Consider the following 21,283-nt stretch of genomic DNA (forward strand, 5'->3'; position numbering starts at 1 on the left):
TATTTTGATAGGGGATTTTCTATTAATGATATATAATGCAAATACATCTAAGTTGAAAGTTCATACTACTATTGCAAAATGTAAACATAAAATAATATTATGGAACTAGACAATGTTTGAAGACCAAATAAAAAAGTTCATATATAATCTCCAGTAATTTACAATAGGGCTAGATGAGTCTACTTCATTTTCCTGGAACAAAGTTTGTGGCAAAAGCCCATGCATTGTTGTTAACTGGATCAGCGATGTGGTCTGCAAGATTTTCCAATGGGCCTTTTCCTGTGACAATAGCTTGAACAAAGAATCCAAACATGGAGAACATAGCAAGTCTCCCATTCTTGATCTCCTCTACTTTGAGTTCAGCAAGGCCCAATGGGTCGAAGCTACCACCAGGGTAAAGTGGATCAACAACCTCACCAAGAGGCCCACCAGCAATACGGTGACCCTCAACGGCTCCCATCAAGCCCAAATGGCCAAGATACTTTGTGCATGGACCCCAAGTAATCAAGTCCACCCTCACTGAAAATTTGAGAACCAAACAGCCTCCCCAAACTTTAGGCTAATAGCTCGGGAAATACACAACCAAGAGCATGCTCCAAGCATGGCCCATCTACAATGGATAACCTCCAACTCACGGTTCTTAGCAAAAGTTTCTGGATCAGCTGAAAGTCCAGCAGTGTCCCATCCGTAGTCACCAGTCAAGTAGCTTGGGGATTCACCAGAGAATGGGCCCAAATACTTCACACGGTCAGGCCCATACCATGGACTACCAGAAGAGACAGGCTTGGCCTTGGCAGCGGCAGTCTTCCTCATGGTGAATCTTCCATTTCCGGTGATTTCAGAAGAAGATTTACTGCCTTTCCAGCAAATGTAGATGAAGAAAGAGCCATTGTAAAAGTAGAATGAGAATGCACTTTGTGCACACACTTTTATAAAAGAAAAAATGAACAAGAGGAGTTGATTTGAGGCTTGAGTTGTATGGGCCTTGCACCAAACTGTATATAAAGGCCCAATATCCATATCCTTGAATATCTATATCTGCTTTCTCATTGGTGGATTCCAATCTGTATATATCCTCTTGCATTCTTGTTCATTTTATAATATGTTTTTAAAAAAAAAATAATCTAACTCAATGTTGATTTCCTCTCTTACCGCCAATACATAGTTGCCACGTGTGATTGTGGATTATTGCAATACAAATGTGTTTGTGTTGTATGGAACGAGAGAAAATTGTACAAATACATATATTTTCGTTCCCCTCTTCCAGACCTCACTCGGCAGTCTCTCCCTCGCCTCTCTCACTTATACAAATAAAAATGTATAAATTGCGGTCTTATTTGTATAAAGTGAGAGAAAATTGTATATACACATGCAAATACATATATTTTTGTGTTATACACATATAATTATACAATACAAATATAACCCTGATTAGTTCTCTTTTGTCTTCCTCTCTTTCTTGTTTTATACAAACACAGATTATGCAATTGATCTTTTGTATTTGTATAAACAGAAAGAGATTATACAACTGTTTTCTTTTGTATATGTATAGCGAAATATACATATTTATATTTGTTATGGAGCGCAATTATGCAAACTATAACTATAACATACAAATATAATTTTTGTATTTGCTATAGCGAAAGATGCTCTTTAATATATTTGCCTTAAGCTATTACAATTATCTAAAATTGTCCACGTAATTTATTAAGCCTTATTATTTGCACTTAATAAAATTCTTAATTTTAATCATTCATATCTCAGTTTTTAAGTCTTGTTTGTTTTTAAGATGTGTACATTTATCTTTAGATCTTAATCTTTAAAATGCATTTATTTATTTATTTATAATTACTTAATGAGTCTGAATGAAAGTAGATATAGTAGCAGTGATCTGTCATTTTTGTAAAATATAACTATCAGCACCGACTACCGTCAATCATTTACCATATACCATCCACAACGTCCATCACTTCCATCAATCACCAAAATCAATAGTAATCACGATTAGCCATTATTTATACTCATGATCACCACCAACAATTATTACATCAACTTATATTTATCAATAATTACCATCAGTAATCATTATTAAATATCGCTAACCATCATCGTCATTCACCATGGCCATTAGTTATTGATTTCATTTCATTACTAATTATTAGTCAACACCATCAATAACCACAGCTAATCATTGCCGTTATTAATATATCATAAGATACAATCTACAATCACCATCATCAGTCAATACCATTCCAAATCGGCGCATAAATCATTGTTATCAGTCATCATCAATCTACACCATCCCAAATTAGTACAAAATCTCTTATATAGAAATATGGTTTGATCATATAAAATAATATGGTGATAAAAGTAGATAGAAATTTCAATATGTCAAACCTCAACTTTTTTTTACCCAAACTAAGAAAGAGCGAAAAAAGGTACCCCAAGCTTAATTCTATAAATAATATTCGCTCCGTCTCATTTTACGTGGCATCATTTCCTTTTTGGTCAGTCTCAAAAAGAATGTCACATTTTCTTATATTAAGTAATTAAAGATACAATTTCTCTTTTACCCTTTTTGATCCCACTTAATTTTTAATATATTTATAAAAAAAGAGAAAAATAAATTACTTTTTGAAGAATAATTTGATAAACATTTTAAATATCAAATGATTTAGGGGAAAAAAACATGAGTTCACATGAATTCATACTCCTCCACTTAAAAGATGCATGTTAATCATGTTGTCAACGTAGTTGTTATGAAATGGAGAAAGCGGAGAATTTACTAGCTTAGCTAGTTCATTCAATCATGGAAAAATATCATGATTTGCTTTTAGCAAAATGAAAATTAACACTATCTAAGTAAAAATTAACATCATCTGTTCATTTCACAACTTGAATTAAAAAAACGTTTGATTTATATTGTGATTTTATCTACAGCTTTATTTTGTAAATTTTTTACTAGCTTTATTATAAAAAAAAAATGTTCACATTTAAATCCTAGGAAAACGTCACGATACATACGTCATCCTTGTATTACGTGACTTAAATATATTAAAACTTTATTTCAAAATGACTTTAGAAATATCAAAGACTTTATTTGGTAGCCACAAAAGACAAGTAATAATTAGAAAACAAAGGACATTTAACTCAGAGATTATACCGCTAATGATTTTCCATTTTTAAAATATCATGTAAGACTCATGTTTAAATAAAAAGTGACTTATTTTGTGCAACTACTATGACTTTGTCCTTCTGCTGAGGTGTAATCTGAGTGGATTAATCATGTCACATTCTCCATTAAAGTCTTCTTTTGAAAATTTTTTATTAATGAATTCTTTATCTGGGTGTATTGATCATGTATAAGCTTTAGAATTCTTTATTTAGAGATGTTTTGGTTATGGGTGTTAAATTATATATATTTCAAAAACATAATTGTCTGAGTGATAGGAGAATTGTCAGCGTTATAAGAAATTCAGCAATTTTATCTCGATCATTCTTATCGATACCTCCCCTTGCCTCAAACCAGAACATATTATATTCGCAGTTTACTATCGGTCCAATGCGCGCCAGACATTCAAGAATCGAGAGTATATTCACAACTCCTTATACGGTGGAGGATTTTGTACCGGACCTAATAAATTTAATTATGATACTATGTGAAATTAAATTTTGGACCTAACTTGCATCTCAAAAAATTAACTCAATGAAAGAAATATTGTTCAAACCTTATAAGGCATCCAAAATACTCGTCTCAATCCTAACATGAGATCATTCTCATTTCTCATCAACAGACTTTGTGTAGATTATTTTGTATATTTTTATGTCTTTCTTACTTCAATATAATCTAGCTCTAATTTATTGAAATAATGTACAGCATGAAATATTTTTAGAATATCCTAGGCTCAAATAGTTAGCTAGTAGCTACAAGAATAGTTATTTATTGTCAATTTACTAGCTAGTTCCATTTGATTTGCCACTCGTAATTATTATATTGTCAATTAAAATCTAGAATAGTTTAACTACTTTTTTCTAATACACGAGAAAAGACTTTGAAGAAAACAAGCAAAAGTCATGAGAGGGTGCAAAAATTGAATCATTGCAACATTTACGTCATTTGGGTGATGCAAAATAATGGACGTCACCACTACTTGTCAAAATTAAGTCTTTTTCCACGAAATTAACCTACTAATATATTAGATTCTAGATTCTTAGTAGGTCTGTTATTTGAAGTTTTGATGATTTGACAAAAAACAAAAATCTTATGAAAATATCTGATTCTCAGCTCAAACTGTTTTTTGACTGCCAGCTGAAGAAAGTACAAATAGTTCGTGCACAGGTTCCAACAGTGTCAGAAGCGTAAGAAATCTTAATCAATGGCATGGGTTTAAGGATAGTGATCTTTCTATACAAGGACAACATCTTCATACACTTCACTTGGTTTTTGCAACTTGAAAAAGCACATTCAAGAACTCTTGCAAAGGCTTAGAAAATCAAGAAGAAGAAATATTCCAAACAACTCAAGCTCAAGCGAACATAGTGCGTAGTTGTTTAAAAGTACTTTCTTCCGATCTTACATTGTGAATTGATCCTAAAACTATAAAGAAATCAGTGTGGTTTGATCCGAAAATTCTAAGTTAGTTAGTTTAACTAATTTAGTGGGCAACCTGTGAGTTGCTTAGAAAAATTCTAAATCACTAGTAGGTTGATGGTTTAGTGGGCAGTCTGTAAGATTGCTTAGAAAATCCTAAGTTGTCTAGTGTGATAACTTAGTGGGTAGAGTAATATCTACTAGGCTCATCAAGCAATAGAGCTATTGCTTGATAGTGAGATTAAAAACTTTTTCTCACATTTTGTATAACCGGTTTCCTTTTGCTTGTGAAGATTAGTTAAACGGTTTTGAAAATCCTGTGAGACAGGCCTTGGTTTTACTCCCTTGAACAACTATTACATTTTTGTGTGTCAAGAGACATGGTCCATTGACTTGTTGTGGATGCACAGATTCTAACAAGGTCCCTTTTTTTTTTTAAGATATAAACCATCCACTCAGGTTTTCATCTCTCGTGGTGATGGGGTTTGGCTCGGACTCACATTGATGGTTAACAAAATGAACACACTCTTTATAAGGTTTAGACAACTCTTCTACTTATGAGCTAGTTTTTAGTGTATGAATTAGATCCAAGACCTAATTTAACATGATGTTAGAGCAAGACTAATCAACTACCAGAAAAATGTGAATTACATGAGGATTTTTTTTGAGATTTAGTATGAAAATTCGCAGAAAAATAAATTTCATGCGAATTTTCATACTAATTCTCAGAAAATATATATGTGTAGTTCACAGTTTTCTTATAGTAATCTCATCCAATATTGAACAGTCGAAATTGAAATTAATAATAACAAAAGGACCTGATGATTAATAATGAGATATGCAAGACTTCTTATAACAAGAGATGCAAAAGAGTAAGAGGGAAGCAAAAGGTCCAATTTAAGGGTATATAAAATAAATAGAAGAGGCTATCATTACTTGAAATGGTGGAGATATATACTTAAATAAGCAATTAGCAATTCTTGATCAAATAAAAATGAAAATTGACCAAGACTTGAAAATAGACTATCTTGAAAGTAGTACATTTCACTTTCACCAAGTCTTTTTAAATGGTCACCTCCATAGTGAAGTCTTTTAATACGCAATTACTAATACTATACTTTTATATACCCTCAATTTCCTTGCACTTTCCCTTCCATCCGAAGACCAAAAAATATATTTAATTACTCCCACTTTCTTTATCCCTTATAAATACCAATCTTACCCAATTCCTCTCTTCATTCCATCAATAAAACCAAAAATAGAAAGAGAGAAAAAAATAATAATATTAAAATTAGATTATATTCCATAGACACAAGTATGGGAAACAAGTCTTTTTTTATTGACCTTAACACAAATCCCTTATTGCACAACATCAATAGAAGTCCGATACCGGTAAGTAAAAATTTGTATTATTGTGTCACTTTCTTGTAAATACGATAGATTACCTGCTATAACATGTAATTTGATTTTATGTAGCGTGAGACGTTGGATGAAGAATTGAGTAGGATGAGAGAGGAGAACAAGAAACTAGCAACAACACTAACAAGTTTGTATGAAAAGTACAATTCTTTGCAAACTCATATAATTGAGTTGCAACAAAAATACTCAAATCATGAAGAAGACAACTCTAAATTATTATTATCAAGAAAAAGAAAGGCTGAAGAAGATTATTGTGTGAATAATTCATACATCAATTTTGAAGAAGCATCACCAAAGATGCCAAGAGAAATCACAACTAATATTTCAACTGTTTGTGTTAAAACTAATCCCTCCGATCAAACTTCAGTAAGTTCAAAAGATTTTTCTAACCGTCATTCTCTATAACAACATTTCATTATAAAATAACTATGTCTTTTGTAGAATCGATCATTTAACTCTTTATAATAGTCATACTCTCAATTGAACACAAATAAAATATCATCCTTATCTTAATATATATTTTTTTTAATTGGTCTGGGTTTATACAGGTGGTGAAAGATGGATATAATTGGAGAAAATATGGTCAAAAAGTGACAAGAGATAATCCTTCTCCAAGAGCCTATTTTAAGTGTTCATTTGCACCATCATGTCCAGTCAAGAAAAAGGTTAGTTTACTACTCCCTTCTCTCTATTTTAATTATCATGCTTATTAAAAATAATTAATTTAAAATAGTTATCATTTTTAAAAATTAAATATTTATTTTCAATTTTACCCTTGCTCAATAAATAAAGATAGATATTAATGAAGTGAAAAACAACATAATATAAAATTAAATTAAAGTAAAAAAGTAAATAAAGATAATTTATTCAAATTATGCTTTTAGTTGATTCTCCCTCAAATGTTGACTGAATTTATGAGGCAGTGTACACATAAAAATATTGAAGAATATAATTTAAATACACTTTCCACTATTGTCTTTTTCATCGGTATAACTTGTCTTCTAGAAAATATCAAATTTTATTAAGAAAGAGACAAATTTTGAAAAAAAATTAAACCTTGAACTTTGAATACTTTAATTATTTTAAATAATAAAAAAAGCCTAAAATTCAATTAATATAAAATAGAGGAAGTATTTTATTAGTGGTTGTGCAAATAAAAACATGACAAATAGAAGACAAAAGATGGAGTTAGATGGAGCTTCATGGGTTCGGACGAACTCAGTAGCTTTTTCATAAACCCTACACTTGTATTAAAAATTTAATTAAATATTTATGTATATTAATTTATGAATCACTAACAAAGTTAATTGACGTTTGTTAACAAAATTTAGAACCCCAAAACACTTAATCCCCGCTTCGGCTATGAACTAGAAGGAGTAAATGCTTGGAAAAGGATGTGTTTACTTTAATGTTCCCACCTAACATAAGAGTATAGAAATGAAATAACATTACTATACTAAGTATTTAATTTTGTGTTGTCTAAATTTCTTTTATATTAATAGGTACAAAGAAGTGTTAAAGATGCATCAATTTTAGTAGCTACATATGAAGGGGAACACAATCATCCCCAACCACCTCAAGCTGAAATAACAGTGCCATTAGTGAATACAACAGATCCAACATTTTTGAACAAATTCATGAAAGACATCAACACAAATTCAGTGCAACAACAATATTTAGTCGAACAAATGGCGTCTTCGTTGTCGAAGAATCCTAGTTTTGCAGCTACAGTTGCTACAGCCATCTCAGGATTACTTTTTTGAATTATATGATGATTTAATTACCTTTCAAATGACACAAAATTACTGTTTGTTGAGAGGATTAAATTGTTATTGTATTATATATTGGAGTAACATGTTAGTTTTAGTTTTAGTTAGTTGCTCATGAAATTTAGTTAGATAATGAAAGTATTGACCAAACTAAGCCATTATTCATCAAAATAATATGTTTTTTTTAAATTTTACAAAAGTAGTATAAATGTATTTCACAGTAACGTTTAGGGTATATTTTATTTTTTAAAAGGTGACGAACAATTTGTGTATCATGTTCAACTAATGGACATTTAGTATCAAATATAAATATCCATCAAATTTTATAAATTATCAATTTATATTGAACATAGTTACTCTTTTTTATCATTATGTATCAACTAAATATTAAGATACTCTGTAATTACATTAAATTTGAAATATGCTACTCATGATTTTCCTTCCTTTTTTCACTCCACAAATCTCTCCATAGTTACTTTCATTAATCAATTTTTTAATTTTAATTTTTTCTCTTTCAACTAATGATTTCAAGTTATTCAAGAAGTAGATTTATTTCAATCCTTCAATTTTCAATTTCTTTTATTATTTTTTTAAAAATCATTTTTAAAAATTACTGAATCTTTTACTCTCAATCTCTTTATGAAATAGGGTGACAAAACATTGCTAGTGCATAAAGTTCATCTTGGAGCGTATTTGGAATGGTTTCAGAAATTTCTAATGGCGATCTTGATACACTTCATTCTGCTGGTTCGATCTTTCAATTTTTTGGACTTACTTCCAATGTATCTCGCCTCTTTTGATTATTAAATTATTATCACTGATTCGATACATAACTGCTACAATAGTCTTTGTTTTATTCAATGTATCATGTTCATTTTTAAGGTATTAATACATAACACTAATGTTGTTGAATCTTCAATTAGTGTTTATCATGTTCAATATAAATGTACATGATACATAATACAAAGTTTATGTATCACACGCCAAAAAACATACTATTTGGAGCAATTACAGGCATAATGTCTTTCTAATATATATATATATATATATATATATATATATATATATATACCAATTAGTTGTAGCAGCACCTGCGACTGAAAAAATAGCTCCGGAAAACATTAAAAAGAAGAGGTCTAGGGCTGGTTCCGGAAAGGGATTGAAGAGAATGTAGCTTCAAGAATGAGGCAAGGCCAGCCCTAAGTCTAAGTTGAAGTTACAGGGCTGGGAGGTATGAGTTGATCGGATGCAGGGAAGCCCGGGCAATCCGTTCCTATCAATCATTCGTCAGGAACAAGAAAGGGTACTTATATATATATATATATATATATATATTCCAAACAAAATACAATACATAAATAATAATGTATCATGCACTAATCTTTAGGCATGATATGTAAATTCAAATTCATACTAAATGTATCCGATAATATAACAATTATCAAACAATAACATATCGATTTCAAACCTAAAATCTTATAGGCAACAATTTCTTATTTATTGTATTAGTAGAAATAAAACACTTATCAATTTAAATTGAAAGAATCTTCATGATGTATCTTTTCTAAATTTTTTATAATTTTGAATCAAAATGAAAGGATCTTCAACGAACTAGGAGAATAATTTTGAAACTCAAATTTTTCAATTTTTTTGAATCAAACTGAGGATCTTCAATGAACTAGGAGAAAAAGTTTGAATCTCGAAATTTTCAACAATCTTGAATCAAAATTGAAAGAATCTTCGATAAACTTGAAGATTCACAAAAGAAATTATTTGTCCAACAACAATTTCATCACTTTTGTATCCTTCACAACTCACCTTGTTTATCAAAAATTTCGACAAAATTTTTTGAATCAAATCTGAAAGATTTCTTCGTTGGATTATTAGGGAGTAAGAATTGACATTGTACATATCCTGCAGGTTTCATGTCACCTTTTGTTGGCAAATATAAAAAATGTACTTTTAGAGAATCTAAACTAGATGTACTATCACATGTGCATGCTTTTAGGTTAAGTCCATGGATGAAGAATTCTACCATCAGATTTGAAAATGCAGAAAAATGGGAGCATCAAACTAGAGAATGTTTCCAGCATCAAACAAGACAGATTTTATCAAGCAATACAATATGTTATGAACAATATTATGTGTGTATTCTCAGATATTTATCTATGTATAATTGAAAGTAAGAAGAAACGTAAGAAGATCAAAATATTCATTATGTATCGTATGGTTTTTTTAGCTAATGGATGAAATAGAGAGAAATGAACAAGAATAATTTTTTTTATTTTTTTATTTGTTACACTATTAAATTATTGACAATAATTTGGAATGGAATAGAGCAATTTATGGGATCTTAATTTGGTTTTCAGTTTTTTTTCATTAATTAGTGCTGATACTAGAGATCTTAATTTGATTTTCAGTTTTTTCCTTAATAAGTGCAACAGATTGATGCATAATATATTTAGATCTTTATATGTATCCGAAATATCTAAAACACATAAGGAAATGCACAAGTACCCCCTCAACATATGCCCCGAAATCCCAGAGACACACTTATACTATACTAAGGTCTATACCCCTTGAACTTATTTTATAAGTAATTTTCTACCCTTTCAGCTTAAGTGACACTAGCTTGAAAAAAAGTCAATCAGCGTTGGGCCCACAATATAGTGCTACGTAGGCAGAAAAAAGGTAGAAAATTATTAAAAGTTCAGGGGGGTGATAGGACCTTATTATAGTATAAGTGTGTCTCTGAGATTTCGAGCATACGTTGAGGGGGTATTTGTGCATTATCACAAAAAACATAGAATATTTGTAATTAGAAAAAAAATAGGGATAGCATGTAATTTAGATTTTACACTATGAAATTTATGTAAATTATACTTTTAACTTTCCACAATATTTCATAAAACTATTTTATCCTTTACCTTATGTTATTTAATTAAAATTCTAGTCAAACCTCCCACCTTAAAACAATTTAAGGATATTTTAGTAAATTTATAAATTTCAATACAATACGATACAATCAAACCAAATAACAAAAATATTATAATTAAACAACAACAAACAGTACATTTTAACCAAACATTATATATATTATATAATATAATATAATAATATATATTATAAAATAATAGATAACAATAATCCATCCCGAGTGAAAATAAATGTCAACTTAGGTGGCTAACTGTAGAATCAGTTTTGATCAACAATAGAGTTAAAAGGGAAAAGAAAACTTTGATTGTGTCTTGCTATATTAAAAATATTTTTATATTATTTAACTTATGGTATAAAATATCAAAATTGAAAAAAATACAAAATTTAGAATGACACACTTATTTTAAGAAAAAAAAAAAAGCGAAAACGTTTGAATTCAAACGAAAGAAGTCCTTAAAGTTGAATTTATACTACACCCCTTTTCATTTTATACCCACAAATTTTTCTAGTTTATCTAAAAAAAATTATCTTACTATTATAAGAAATAATTTAATTTTAAAAATTATTTTTACTTTATAACAATATAATCTAAAATTCATTTTTCTTTTTAATTAAATACATTATCAAATTAAAATTATATCATATCGAATGAAAGAAAAAAAAAGTATATATTGACTAATACAAGTATCTGACAAAAAGTCACCCCAACAAACTTATATGTCATCTTGTCATCAATTTCATCCTTATATATATATATATATATATATATATATATATATATATATATAAAAAAAAAAAATTGAATTTTCGTATTTACTTTTGTACCTTCTTACAGAATACTTGAGAAATAGTTGAAATGGTTGGTTTTTAATAATCTTTACAACTAACCTAATTAAATTGGAGGGAGTACTACATGACTTAAACATAGAAACTTAATTTCAAATTGTAGTAAAAGTGTCAGAAGTTGTTTCGGATCAGATACGAGGTATAATAATTTCAGGATATATTAAGATTATGTAATTCTTAGATTATTTATTTTCTCATTTTAATTAGGGAAAGATCAAAAATACCTCTCAATTTTAATTTATTGTTTAATTTTACCATCGCCGTTAAAATAAAGTTAAATTTATCCCTTCCTGTTAAAATAAAGTTAAATTTACCTCTCCCATTAATAATTTCACCAAAATTACCCCTCATTTGATGGAATCCCCAAAATTGACCCAATTCCCCAATTTTTTTCAAAAAAAAAAATCATTTCCTATTTTAATCCGATAACCCGATCCCTTTAAGAAATAACCTGATTAACCTAATACCATATACCCATTTCCATTTACCCATTCCCACTCATTAAAGAACAAATTTTTAAACTTTTCAATTCAAAATTCAATCCTCATAATATTACTATATGCCCTGTTTGAACATAATGAATTTTTCAATAACTCATTAAGGAATTCTTGAGGCAAAAATTAATAAAGAGGAACAAAATGTAAAAAATCAAAGATTGAATCTTTTGAGACAACTAACACACACTCAATTCATGTACCCTTTAGGATTTTATCAACATCATCCTCATTGAAACATGAAGAACCAAAGATTGAATCTTTGAGGTAAAAATTTAAAACTACTAATCAACTCTAATGTCCAAAATCTCCCATCTTTTAGCTATGTTGTTGTCTCTGTCTTCGATCCCTTTTTTTTTTTCAAACAGCTACTGATTTTTCTATTTACAACCTCTCATCCTTTATTAATGCATCTCATCATTCTTCTGAATGTACATTTAAAAATAAAGAACAATGGAGGAAGGAGAAATGAAGAACAAAGAAGGAGAAGTTAATAGGTTATATGAAAATTTGAGACAATGGGTAAAAGAGAAATGGGTTATCCTCTAAAAAGTTGAGGCATTGGGTTAAAAATAGGAAATATGGGATTTTTGAAAAAAATTCGGATTATTGGAATCAATTTTGGGGATTTCGTTAAATAAGGGATAATTATTGTGAAATTAGTAGTGGGAAGGATAAATTTAACTTTATTTTAACGGAAAAGATAAATTTAACTTTATTTTAACGGCGAGGGTAAAATTAAACAATAAATCAAAGTTAAAGAAATATTTTTAATCATTTTCCCTTTTAATTTTAATGATTAAATAATTCATATATATATGTATATAACAACTTGTTTCAAAATAATTTATCTGAGAGATAATTTATTTCCGATCAAACAACGTTATCTAATAAGAAAAGAGGACTATAAGTTGGAATATCTTAAAAAAAAAAAAAAAAATTACAGCTCAAAGGTACGTAGATGATGAGGTTATAATATACTCACGTCACCCTTTTATGTCACTTGTGGTTTAGAAAAAAAATCACCAACTACGACTTCGTCTTCTTTGAAAAATCTTAATTAATCAACATCCACGACACATTATTTCAACAAATTTAACTAGAAATGGCAAATGGTGCTGTCTGTTCATAAAGACTTCAATCAGTCTTGTTATTTTATATTATCACAACTCGCTTTATCTTATTTCATATAATTTATTTCTTTTGATATTTATATTCGCACGTATCTCTATATAAAACAGAATTTGGACCGCTTTATTGATATTTTTAAATTTAAACAACTCCTGAATTGTATTTTTATAAGTATGCATTTTAACTACTTGTATTTTCAATTTATTTTAATTATCTTTATATCATAATGGTTTTTTTTATATTATACATGAGTGAATTTTAAATTTTAATGAGTTGATTCATGAAAATATATGTGAATACGTTGAATTCTTTCAAACATAAATTTTAATTTTTTTTAAAATCTTTTTTTAGATTTGTTACGCCACAAACTTGGATGGATGGAGTAATAATTATTTGTGTGGTGGATCATGTTAAATTAATTTTGCCCTATTTATCTAAAACTAAGTTCATATCTGTAAAGTATCTTAGAAATATCCAGTAACTAATTAAAGATTAAAAGCTAATTGGTGATGAATATAATTAATATAATAATACTTCGAAACCCCGGAAATAACTAGCTATAGAGGGTTAATTTTCCATTTAATTTAAATCTAAGGCGAAAAGAATAAAAATATACTCTCAAATCCTTTTAATATATCAACTAGTATATAAATATGTTTTCAACTTTAAAGTTCCACAAGTCGACACTTAAATTTTGTATACAGTTGAACAAATAAACACACATATCTGACATGATATCCTATATGGCAATTTGCGTCTTACGTGTATTATATATGTCACATAATATTTATGTGCCTACTCGTTCAATTTTTATACAATTTTTAGTGCATATTTATACACATTCAAAGTTCAAGAATATAAATATAAAATTAACCAAGTTAAATAACACAATTATATATTATGTCTTTTGAAAGCAAACAATTTATTCAATAAAATTTGTAATACGTAACGTATTACTTTTAATGTAACAAATCAAACAACACATAAAAAATAATTTCAAAATAACTGATATCATCATAATTTCATAACTAAACAAAAAAAAAAACTCATAATAACTCCATTTAGCTATAAATTAATGTCAATACTTATTTTTCTTATGTTCGAAGCAAATGACCCCATATTGTTTGTACTTTTCCCTTTTACAAATAAACGAGTAAAGACTTTGGGGATTATATTAATGTTTATGTCATCTAAATGACGCAAGAAATGAGGACGTCACTCTTATAATTTACATTATATTAAAGACGATAGACACTTTGAACATGCTTTTGGCATTAATCAAATCATTGCTGACTTACAATTTGACTTGTGACTCCCACGAACTTCACATCTTTTACCAACTCTTTTTTTCTTTCATATGCTACTCAATACTCTTAATATTACGATAAAAATAGCTTTTAACGATAATATATGTATATTTTTACCGTAATGAAATCATAGCTATTTTTTTTAATAGAAATTTTACACAAAATAAATCTGTCATTGAAACAGAGAGTCCTTATATTTGACTAATATATAATTATATAATTGAAGCTTCATTATTTTTGCTAAACATTTTCATTTCACTAAAATTAACAAAGCCATTAATAACGATTGAAATAAATAGTTATAGCAACCAGAAACGAGTAGCTATATGTATATATGTGTTTCTTAGAAAAAGTTTGCAATTTATAGGGATAAAAATGAATTGGTTTATGTTAATTTGTAAGTTTAATTTGACTTGTTTGATTTCACCATCTGTTTCAAATACCCTCGCTATTAATTGAATTTATTTGTTACTAGAAACGTGTTGATTAATTAGCTGAAGATTTATTTACCTAGGTCTTTAAAGGAAAATTCACATGTAATTTAGTTTCTTTGCCGATTGTTCTTATCAAAAAGAATTCGATGGAAAAATCTTTGTGGATAATTATTACTCGCAAACATAAAAATCCCTAAGTAACTTATTTGAAATACCTACGAATATTCTCACATGAAATACCAAAACAAAAATATCAAGAAATTTTTGTTAAAATTTGTGAAATATAGGAACTTCCTTGTGACATTTTCTGCAACTAATTCTGCAGGTAAATTTGAAGAAAAAAATTGTTCACAACAATTTCTGAAATAAAAATATGAATTATTCTAATTTCTCCATATTTAATATAGTTTTTTTCTTGACTAGAATCTATATTTGTGCATATTATTGAAGATTCTTAATCCTTTTAATTTCACGTTGCAAAAAAGTTTCAAGTTATATATTCCTAACTAAGCCTGTTGTAGGGTGTGTACATGACCGGGCTAGTTTGGATTTTTCAAATATCAAATTAAATTATTTGAATCGGATTTTTGAGATTATAAACCAAATCAAACCAATAAAACTCGGATTCTTCAACTTCAGATTTTTTTGGGTTTTTCGAGTTTTTCGGATTTTCGAATTTTTTCTATAAAGTTTTCATACAAACATATAATTTACTCGTGCTTCAAATATTTCTTTAGCCCTATCAAAATGCAACAATCTAAGTTATTTATTTCTCAAGAAAATAACAAAAAAATATGATATGATTAATGACACTAAAATATCCAACAAAAAAATAATAATAAAAAATCGAGTAAAAAAGATATTGCAAATTAATAAGTCATAATGAAATTGATCATAATTTAAAGTACTACATCATGCTAAACTAAGTTTAGTAAATATTAGTTACATGCCTAAATATTAAAAAAAAGAAGTAAAATTAGATCATGTATTTTAATTGTCTAAATCTATGTAAAACTAAAAAAAATATTCAAAATTATTATATTCTTACTGTTGAATTGATTTTCCTTTTGCATTAGTATTAATTAATTTTTATTTAAATTTTATTATAATTACCAACATGTATGGACTATGATCTTTATTAGATCATTAAGAATTCTAACTTTCAAATATGTAATAAATATATTAAAGATAAAAATTATGAAAAAGTATAAGTGATGTTTAAAAATTATATTAAAATAAGTACTTTTACGTATAAAATAAAATTTTAAAATTATATATATAATATCGGGTTAATTTGGTCCCAATTTTTTTTTTTATAGTTAAAATCAATCCAATCCAAATATAATCTGGTATATATGTTAATCGTCATGGAGCATCTCGTATAAGTATTATTTTATTTTCAATAATAAATGAATATTATGAGTCTTTATCTATTTTGTATTTTTAGAGTGCAAAGCAACTAAAGTGTGGTTGGCACCCAAGCACCACAAGCCCTCTAATAAAAGGCAAAAATGATCATAAATATTGTGAAATGTTGTATTATAATTTTATCAACCGTTGATAATTGGATTGTCATTGTCATCATCATTAATCATTATTAATAAAGCAACTTAAATATACCATTATTTTCCAAATAAGCAAACTAACCATTAAAAAAATAATTTTGAATAATATAAAAACGACAACTTATTCAAACCGCGATCGTGACACTATAATAGTTGCATATAGAAAAGAAAAAAATACCAGTTTATATTGTTGATTCTTCAAAAGGATTTTTTTTTTAATAATTTGAGCTAAAGATATTGCGTATAAGTATTGAATATTCTTAGATCCAAACGAAAAAAAAATGCAATTACAAGATAGACTAATTTTAAAAATTTCAAAGAAAGTTTATACGTATAAAAATTTACAAAGTTCGCTCTTTTAAACTCAAGATTTTTGGTTACCAAATATTTTAACTCCATGACCACACAAAACTATCTTAATAATCATTTGTACAAAGAGCTGGAGGTAGGTGGTTGTTAGTATGGAAGGAAACAACGTCACTTATTTTTTCACTTTTATTAAAAAAAAAAATTCTTTATTTAAAATAATTTATTTTAAAAAAAATTTATCAACCAATTATGAATAGTAAGATTTTTCTTCCTACTGAACATACCGCTAATGTTTGATATTTTATGGCTAAAGATCGACAAGTCTATTCATTCAGGTCTCATTTGTTTGCACTTAATAGAGACATGAATCTTAATTATTAAGATTCAATTTATTAAATACATTTGATTTTTAGGTTTTAATTTGACCTATTCATATTCAACCTGTTAAATTTATTTGTTTCATTTTTTTTAAAAAAATTTCTTAATGTTTTTAAAGAGGTCTGAACAAATCAAGATCTGCATTTGACTCTCATCAACATTCAGACTCATTTAATAAGTTATCAAATAATAAATCACCGTTCTCTGCTTTGGGCGTGCCTTTTATCTCATAACTAAAAATATTTTTTCTATTTTTTTCTCAATTAAACACTATTTTCCTCTCTTGAATTAGCAAGTTTTCATAAATTCTTTCAAGTGTTTTTTATATATTAATAATTTTCTTGTATTGACGTATGTCTGGAACATTGGTTGCAATAATATTTTTGGTGTATTGTTGTTTATCAAGGTTTTTGAATGAAAAATATTACTCAATTTTTTTTGAACATTAATTATGCACATACAAATATTGAAAACAAACAACATTAATTATTTAGTGTGCAGATTTAGAGATCACATTTTAATATTCAGATGTGTATTCAGATTAAAACACCTAAAATCTTACTGCAAATCTTAATATTTAGGTATGTATTAAGGCCTAATGAAATAAATAACTCGATAAACATAGCGTATAAAGTCGAAAAAGAGGCCTCGACTTAATTTTGATTAAAATAATAATTATTCTTGGAATTTTTCAAACTACTAACACAAAGAATCTTTCTCGTCTAAGAAAATTCACACAACAATACTGAGAATTTGTTTGGATGAAATGAATTTTTTTTAAAAGAAAAATCAAATGATTTGGGAGTAGTATTAAAGCAATTAAATTGAAAATTGACCAAGACTTGAATATATAGAGATTTTTTAAAGTACTATTCAATTTCGTAAGTCTTTCTATATGCCCACTCTTGTAGTGCAAGTCTTTGAATAGCCAATTAGGCAATTACAAATAATACATACTTTTATGTACCCTCAATTTCCTTCCACTTTCTCTTACCAAAAATCAATTTAACTACTTCTGCTTTTTTTCCTTTATAAATAATCCATTTCTTCCCAATAACAACAACAAAAAAACACAATCAATAAGGACAATTTTTCTTATAGATTCAATGGATACAAACTTGGGAGACAATAATTTTTCTATTGACCTTAACACAAACCTCTCTTTGCACAACACCAACACAAGTCCGGTAGGTAGATTTAAATATATATATTTTTTCATAATAATAAAATAATTTTTTTTAATTTTCATGATATGTTATTGTTATCACTTCTTTTCGTTGTTATTTTTCTAATAGTTATTATTACATGCTATAACAGTATAAAACTTCTTTACATCGATTTATTTTAACTTACTTGTTAATTTCTTTATGAATATATGTTGAACTTGTAAGTTAATTTTTATGCAGAGCGAGACGTTGGATGAAGAATTGATTAGGACTAGAGAGGAGAACAAGAAGTTAGTAACAATGCTCACAAATTTGTGTGAGAAGTACAATTCCTTGCAAACTCACCTAATTGAATTGCTGCAAAAATACTCTAGTAATAATGAAGAGGACAATTCCAATTTATTATTATCAAGGAAAAGAAAAGCTGAAGAAGAGTGTTGTGTTAATAATTTTGAAGAAGCATCACCAAAGAGGCCAAGAGAAATCACAACCAATGTTTCAACTGTTTGTATTAAAACTAATCGATCCGATCAAACTTCAGTAAGTTCAAAATATTTCTCTATTTTATTTAAACGTACAGTCAAACACCCTCACTATAACAATGAAAATAATTCAATCAGATAATATCATATGTTATATTGACTTTAAAAGAGATGGTCCCAAAAGTTATGGAACGCGTTATAATAAAAAATTATTACATAAAGAGACGATATATATAATTACACGAATAATTTTTTTTTTTTTGGTTTGGTTAATTTACAGGTGGTGAAGGATGGATATAACTGGAGAAAATATGGTCAAAAAGTTACAAGAGATAACCCTTATCCTAGAGCATATTATAAGTGTTCATTTGCACCAACATGCCCAGTCAAGAAGAAGGTTAGTACATGCAATCAAACCTTAATGATGATGGAGTAAAACAAGTATGAAGTTAAAAATAAGTATTTTAGAAGTTGAAGTTACGTTTGAACATGAATTTTATGTGAAAATAATTAAAGATTTAATTTTTATGAGGGAAAAGAATTATTATCGTATAAGTTTGTCAAATGGTATTATTTATGGTCAAATGATCACATGCACATAGTTACTGAGGTTTGAATATCGGAGGGAAGTAAATTCAACACGTCTTTTTACGTGCAATCAAACCTTGGTAAGCTTAATTAACCTCAATTAAAGTGTGTAAAAATTTGTAACAATTTCAACACGTTTCTTCATGTATGATCAAACTTCAGTAGATTCAATCTCAATCAAAGTGTATAATAGTTTTAACACGTCTCTTTACATGCGATCTAACCTCAGTAAATTCAACCTTAACCAAAGTATATAATTATTTCAATAGGCCTTTTCACATGAAATCTAATTCTTTTTCATAGTCCAAATGTGTAGGATATTATTTTTTTTTATAACAATTACAAATGAGACTTAAATTTAAAATCTTTAAATTCAAAATCTTTGTCTACTTTGATATCACATTACATTGAAATTTAAGACCATCACAGCTTATAAATGTTTATATTGTTAAAGAAAATTAGATTTCCATATTGATATTCAATAGAAGATTACGTTGATCTCTTTATATGAACCTGAATAATTCTCGACTTTTATATATAGGTACAAAGAAGCATTGAAGATCCATCAATTTTAGTAGGTGTATATGAAGGGGAACACAACCATCCTCATCCATCCCAAACTGAAATAACAGTACCATTAGTCAACCAAGATGTTTCAACATTTTCTAACAAATTCATGGAAGATATTGAAACAAATTCATTACAACAACATTTAGTTCAACAAATGGCTACTTCCTTAACCAGCAGCCCTACTTTCACAGCTGCAGTTGCTGCAGCCATCTCTGGAAAAATTTTCGAATATGATTTGCCTTTCAATTAAAGAAAAATTACATTTACTCAAATGGTTTATGTTTCTTTATTGAGATCGCAATGAGCTTGTTTGGACATGGATATTCGATTTCATCTCATGATTTCACATTTTTTCAAATGCAAAAAATTATATAATTTTTTGTAAGGATATTCGATGAATATTTATGGCCATATTCATATGATGATATATTTACTAATAATATTGAACAACAAACAACTCAAAGTGAAGAGTAAGACACTGCAACTCATGTTCAATTTTACCCTTTTACCAAGATAAAATTTGACCAATAAATATTGTTTTTTTAGAACAGTTTTTGTAACGATCCGTTTAGTCGTTTTGAGCAACGGACTTCAATTCTGGAAAAACTGGCAGAAGCGACGGACCCCACGACGGAACGTCATGGGCACGACGGACCGTCGATGGGGTCTCGTCCCAAAACACTTAGAAAATCTGAAATTAGGTACTGAAAATCAACTCTCTGAACTTTGTGACGGAATGGCAGGACGGACCGTCACAGGTGTGACGGACCGTCGTAATCCAACGTTTCAAAACACTTAGAAAATCTGAAATTGGGTACTGAAAATCAACTCTCTGAACTTTGTGACGGAATGGCAGGACGGACCGTCACAGACCCTTGGTGGAAATTTGGGTCTCTGAACTCTGCGACGACCTGCAGGACGGACCGTCGCAGGCACGACGGCCCGTCACAGGTTGCGCAAATCCCAGGCAGAGTCGGATTTCTGGTGAAGTTTTAAGGGACGTTTTTGGACTATTCTTTCCTTAATTATAGATTTCGTGGGTTTATATTAATAACTCAAATTCTTGAGGGTTAAAAGAGGTAACCCTAAGTTAATTAGTGGGGTATTATTGCCACCTTTTATTCTTAATTATATACTAATTAGGGTAAAAGAAAGAGGGTTGAATAAGAAAAATAGAAAGAACAAAGAGAGACAGAAAAAGAAAGAGAAATGAACGAGAAAGAGGAGAAACGAGAAGAAGAACAAAGCTTGGGAACTTGCTTGTTTGATTTCAATTCTTCGGTGGAGGTAGGTTATG

At 28.4% G+C, this 21,283-nt stretch overlaps 2 protein-coding genes and 1 pseudogene across 2 annotated transcripts; 2 read left to right on the top strand and 1 right to left on the bottom strand.

Moving 5' to 3' along the window:
• Window positions 1-115: 115 nt before the first annotated feature.
• On the bottom strand, window positions 116-896 carry LOC101268491 (chlorophyll a-b binding protein 3C, chloroplastic-like; annotated as a pseudogene).
• Window positions 897-5,761: 4,865 nt separating this feature from the next.
• On the top strand, window positions 5,762-7,863 carry WRKY46 (WRKY transcription factor 46). Its single transcript, NM_001365760.1, has 4 exons — window positions 5,762-5,983; window positions 6,068-6,376; window positions 6,559-6,675; window positions 7,513-7,863. The coding sequence occupies exons 1-4, from the start codon at window positions 5,909-5,911 to the stop codon at window positions 7,771-7,773; spliced, it is 762 nt and encodes a 253-aa protein (NP_001352689.1). The 5' UTR covers window positions 5,762-5,908; the 3' UTR covers window positions 7,774-7,863.
• A 10,378-nt stretch (window positions 7,864-18,241) lies between these two features.
• Window positions 18,242-20,363, top strand: WRKY45 (WRKY transcription factor 45). The gene is made up of 4 exons (NM_001317914.1): window positions 18,242-18,367; window positions 18,587-18,886; window positions 19,109-19,225; window positions 19,958-20,363. Exons 1-4 carry the CDS (start codon window positions 18,287-18,289, stop codon window positions 20,234-20,236), a joined length of 777 nt encoding a protein of 258 aa, NP_001304843.1. The 5' UTR covers window positions 18,242-18,286; the 3' UTR covers window positions 20,237-20,363.
• Window positions 20,364-21,283: the final 920 nt, after the last annotated feature.

Source organism: Solanum lycopersicum, chromosome 8 (assembly GCF_036512215.1).
Source record: "Solanum lycopersicum chromosome 8, SLM_r2.1".
Classification (NCBI taxonomy): domain Eukaryota; kingdom Viridiplantae; phylum Streptophyta; class Magnoliopsida; order Solanales; family Solanaceae; genus Solanum; species Solanum lycopersicum.

Excerpts from the sequence above, each read along its gene's own strand:
- WRKY46 (NM_001365760.1), top strand. The coding sequence starts at position 5,909 with ATGGGAAACAAGTCTTTTTTTATTGACCTTAACACAAATCCCTTATTG. Across the intron at positions 5,984-6,067 it reads TCAATAGAAGTCCGATACCG|CGTGAGACGTTGGATGAAGA; the intron begins GTAAGTAAAAAT and ends GATTTTATGTAG. Across the intron at positions 6,377-6,558 it reads ATCCCTCCGATCAAACTTCA|GTGGTGAAAGATGGATATAA; the intron begins GTAAGTTCAAAA and ends GGGTTTATACAG.
- WRKY45 (NM_001317914.1), top strand. The coding sequence starts at position 18,287 with ATGGATACAAACTTGGGAGACAATAATTTTTCTATTGACCTTAACACA. Across the intron at positions 18,368-18,586 it reads ACAACACCAACACAAGTCCG|AGCGAGACGTTGGATGAAGA; the intron begins GTAGGTAGATTT and ends ATTTTTATGCAG. Across the intron at positions 19,226-19,957 it reads CATGCCCAGTCAAGAAGAAG|GTACAAAGAAGCATTGAAGA; the intron begins GTTAGTACATGC and ends TTTTATATATAG.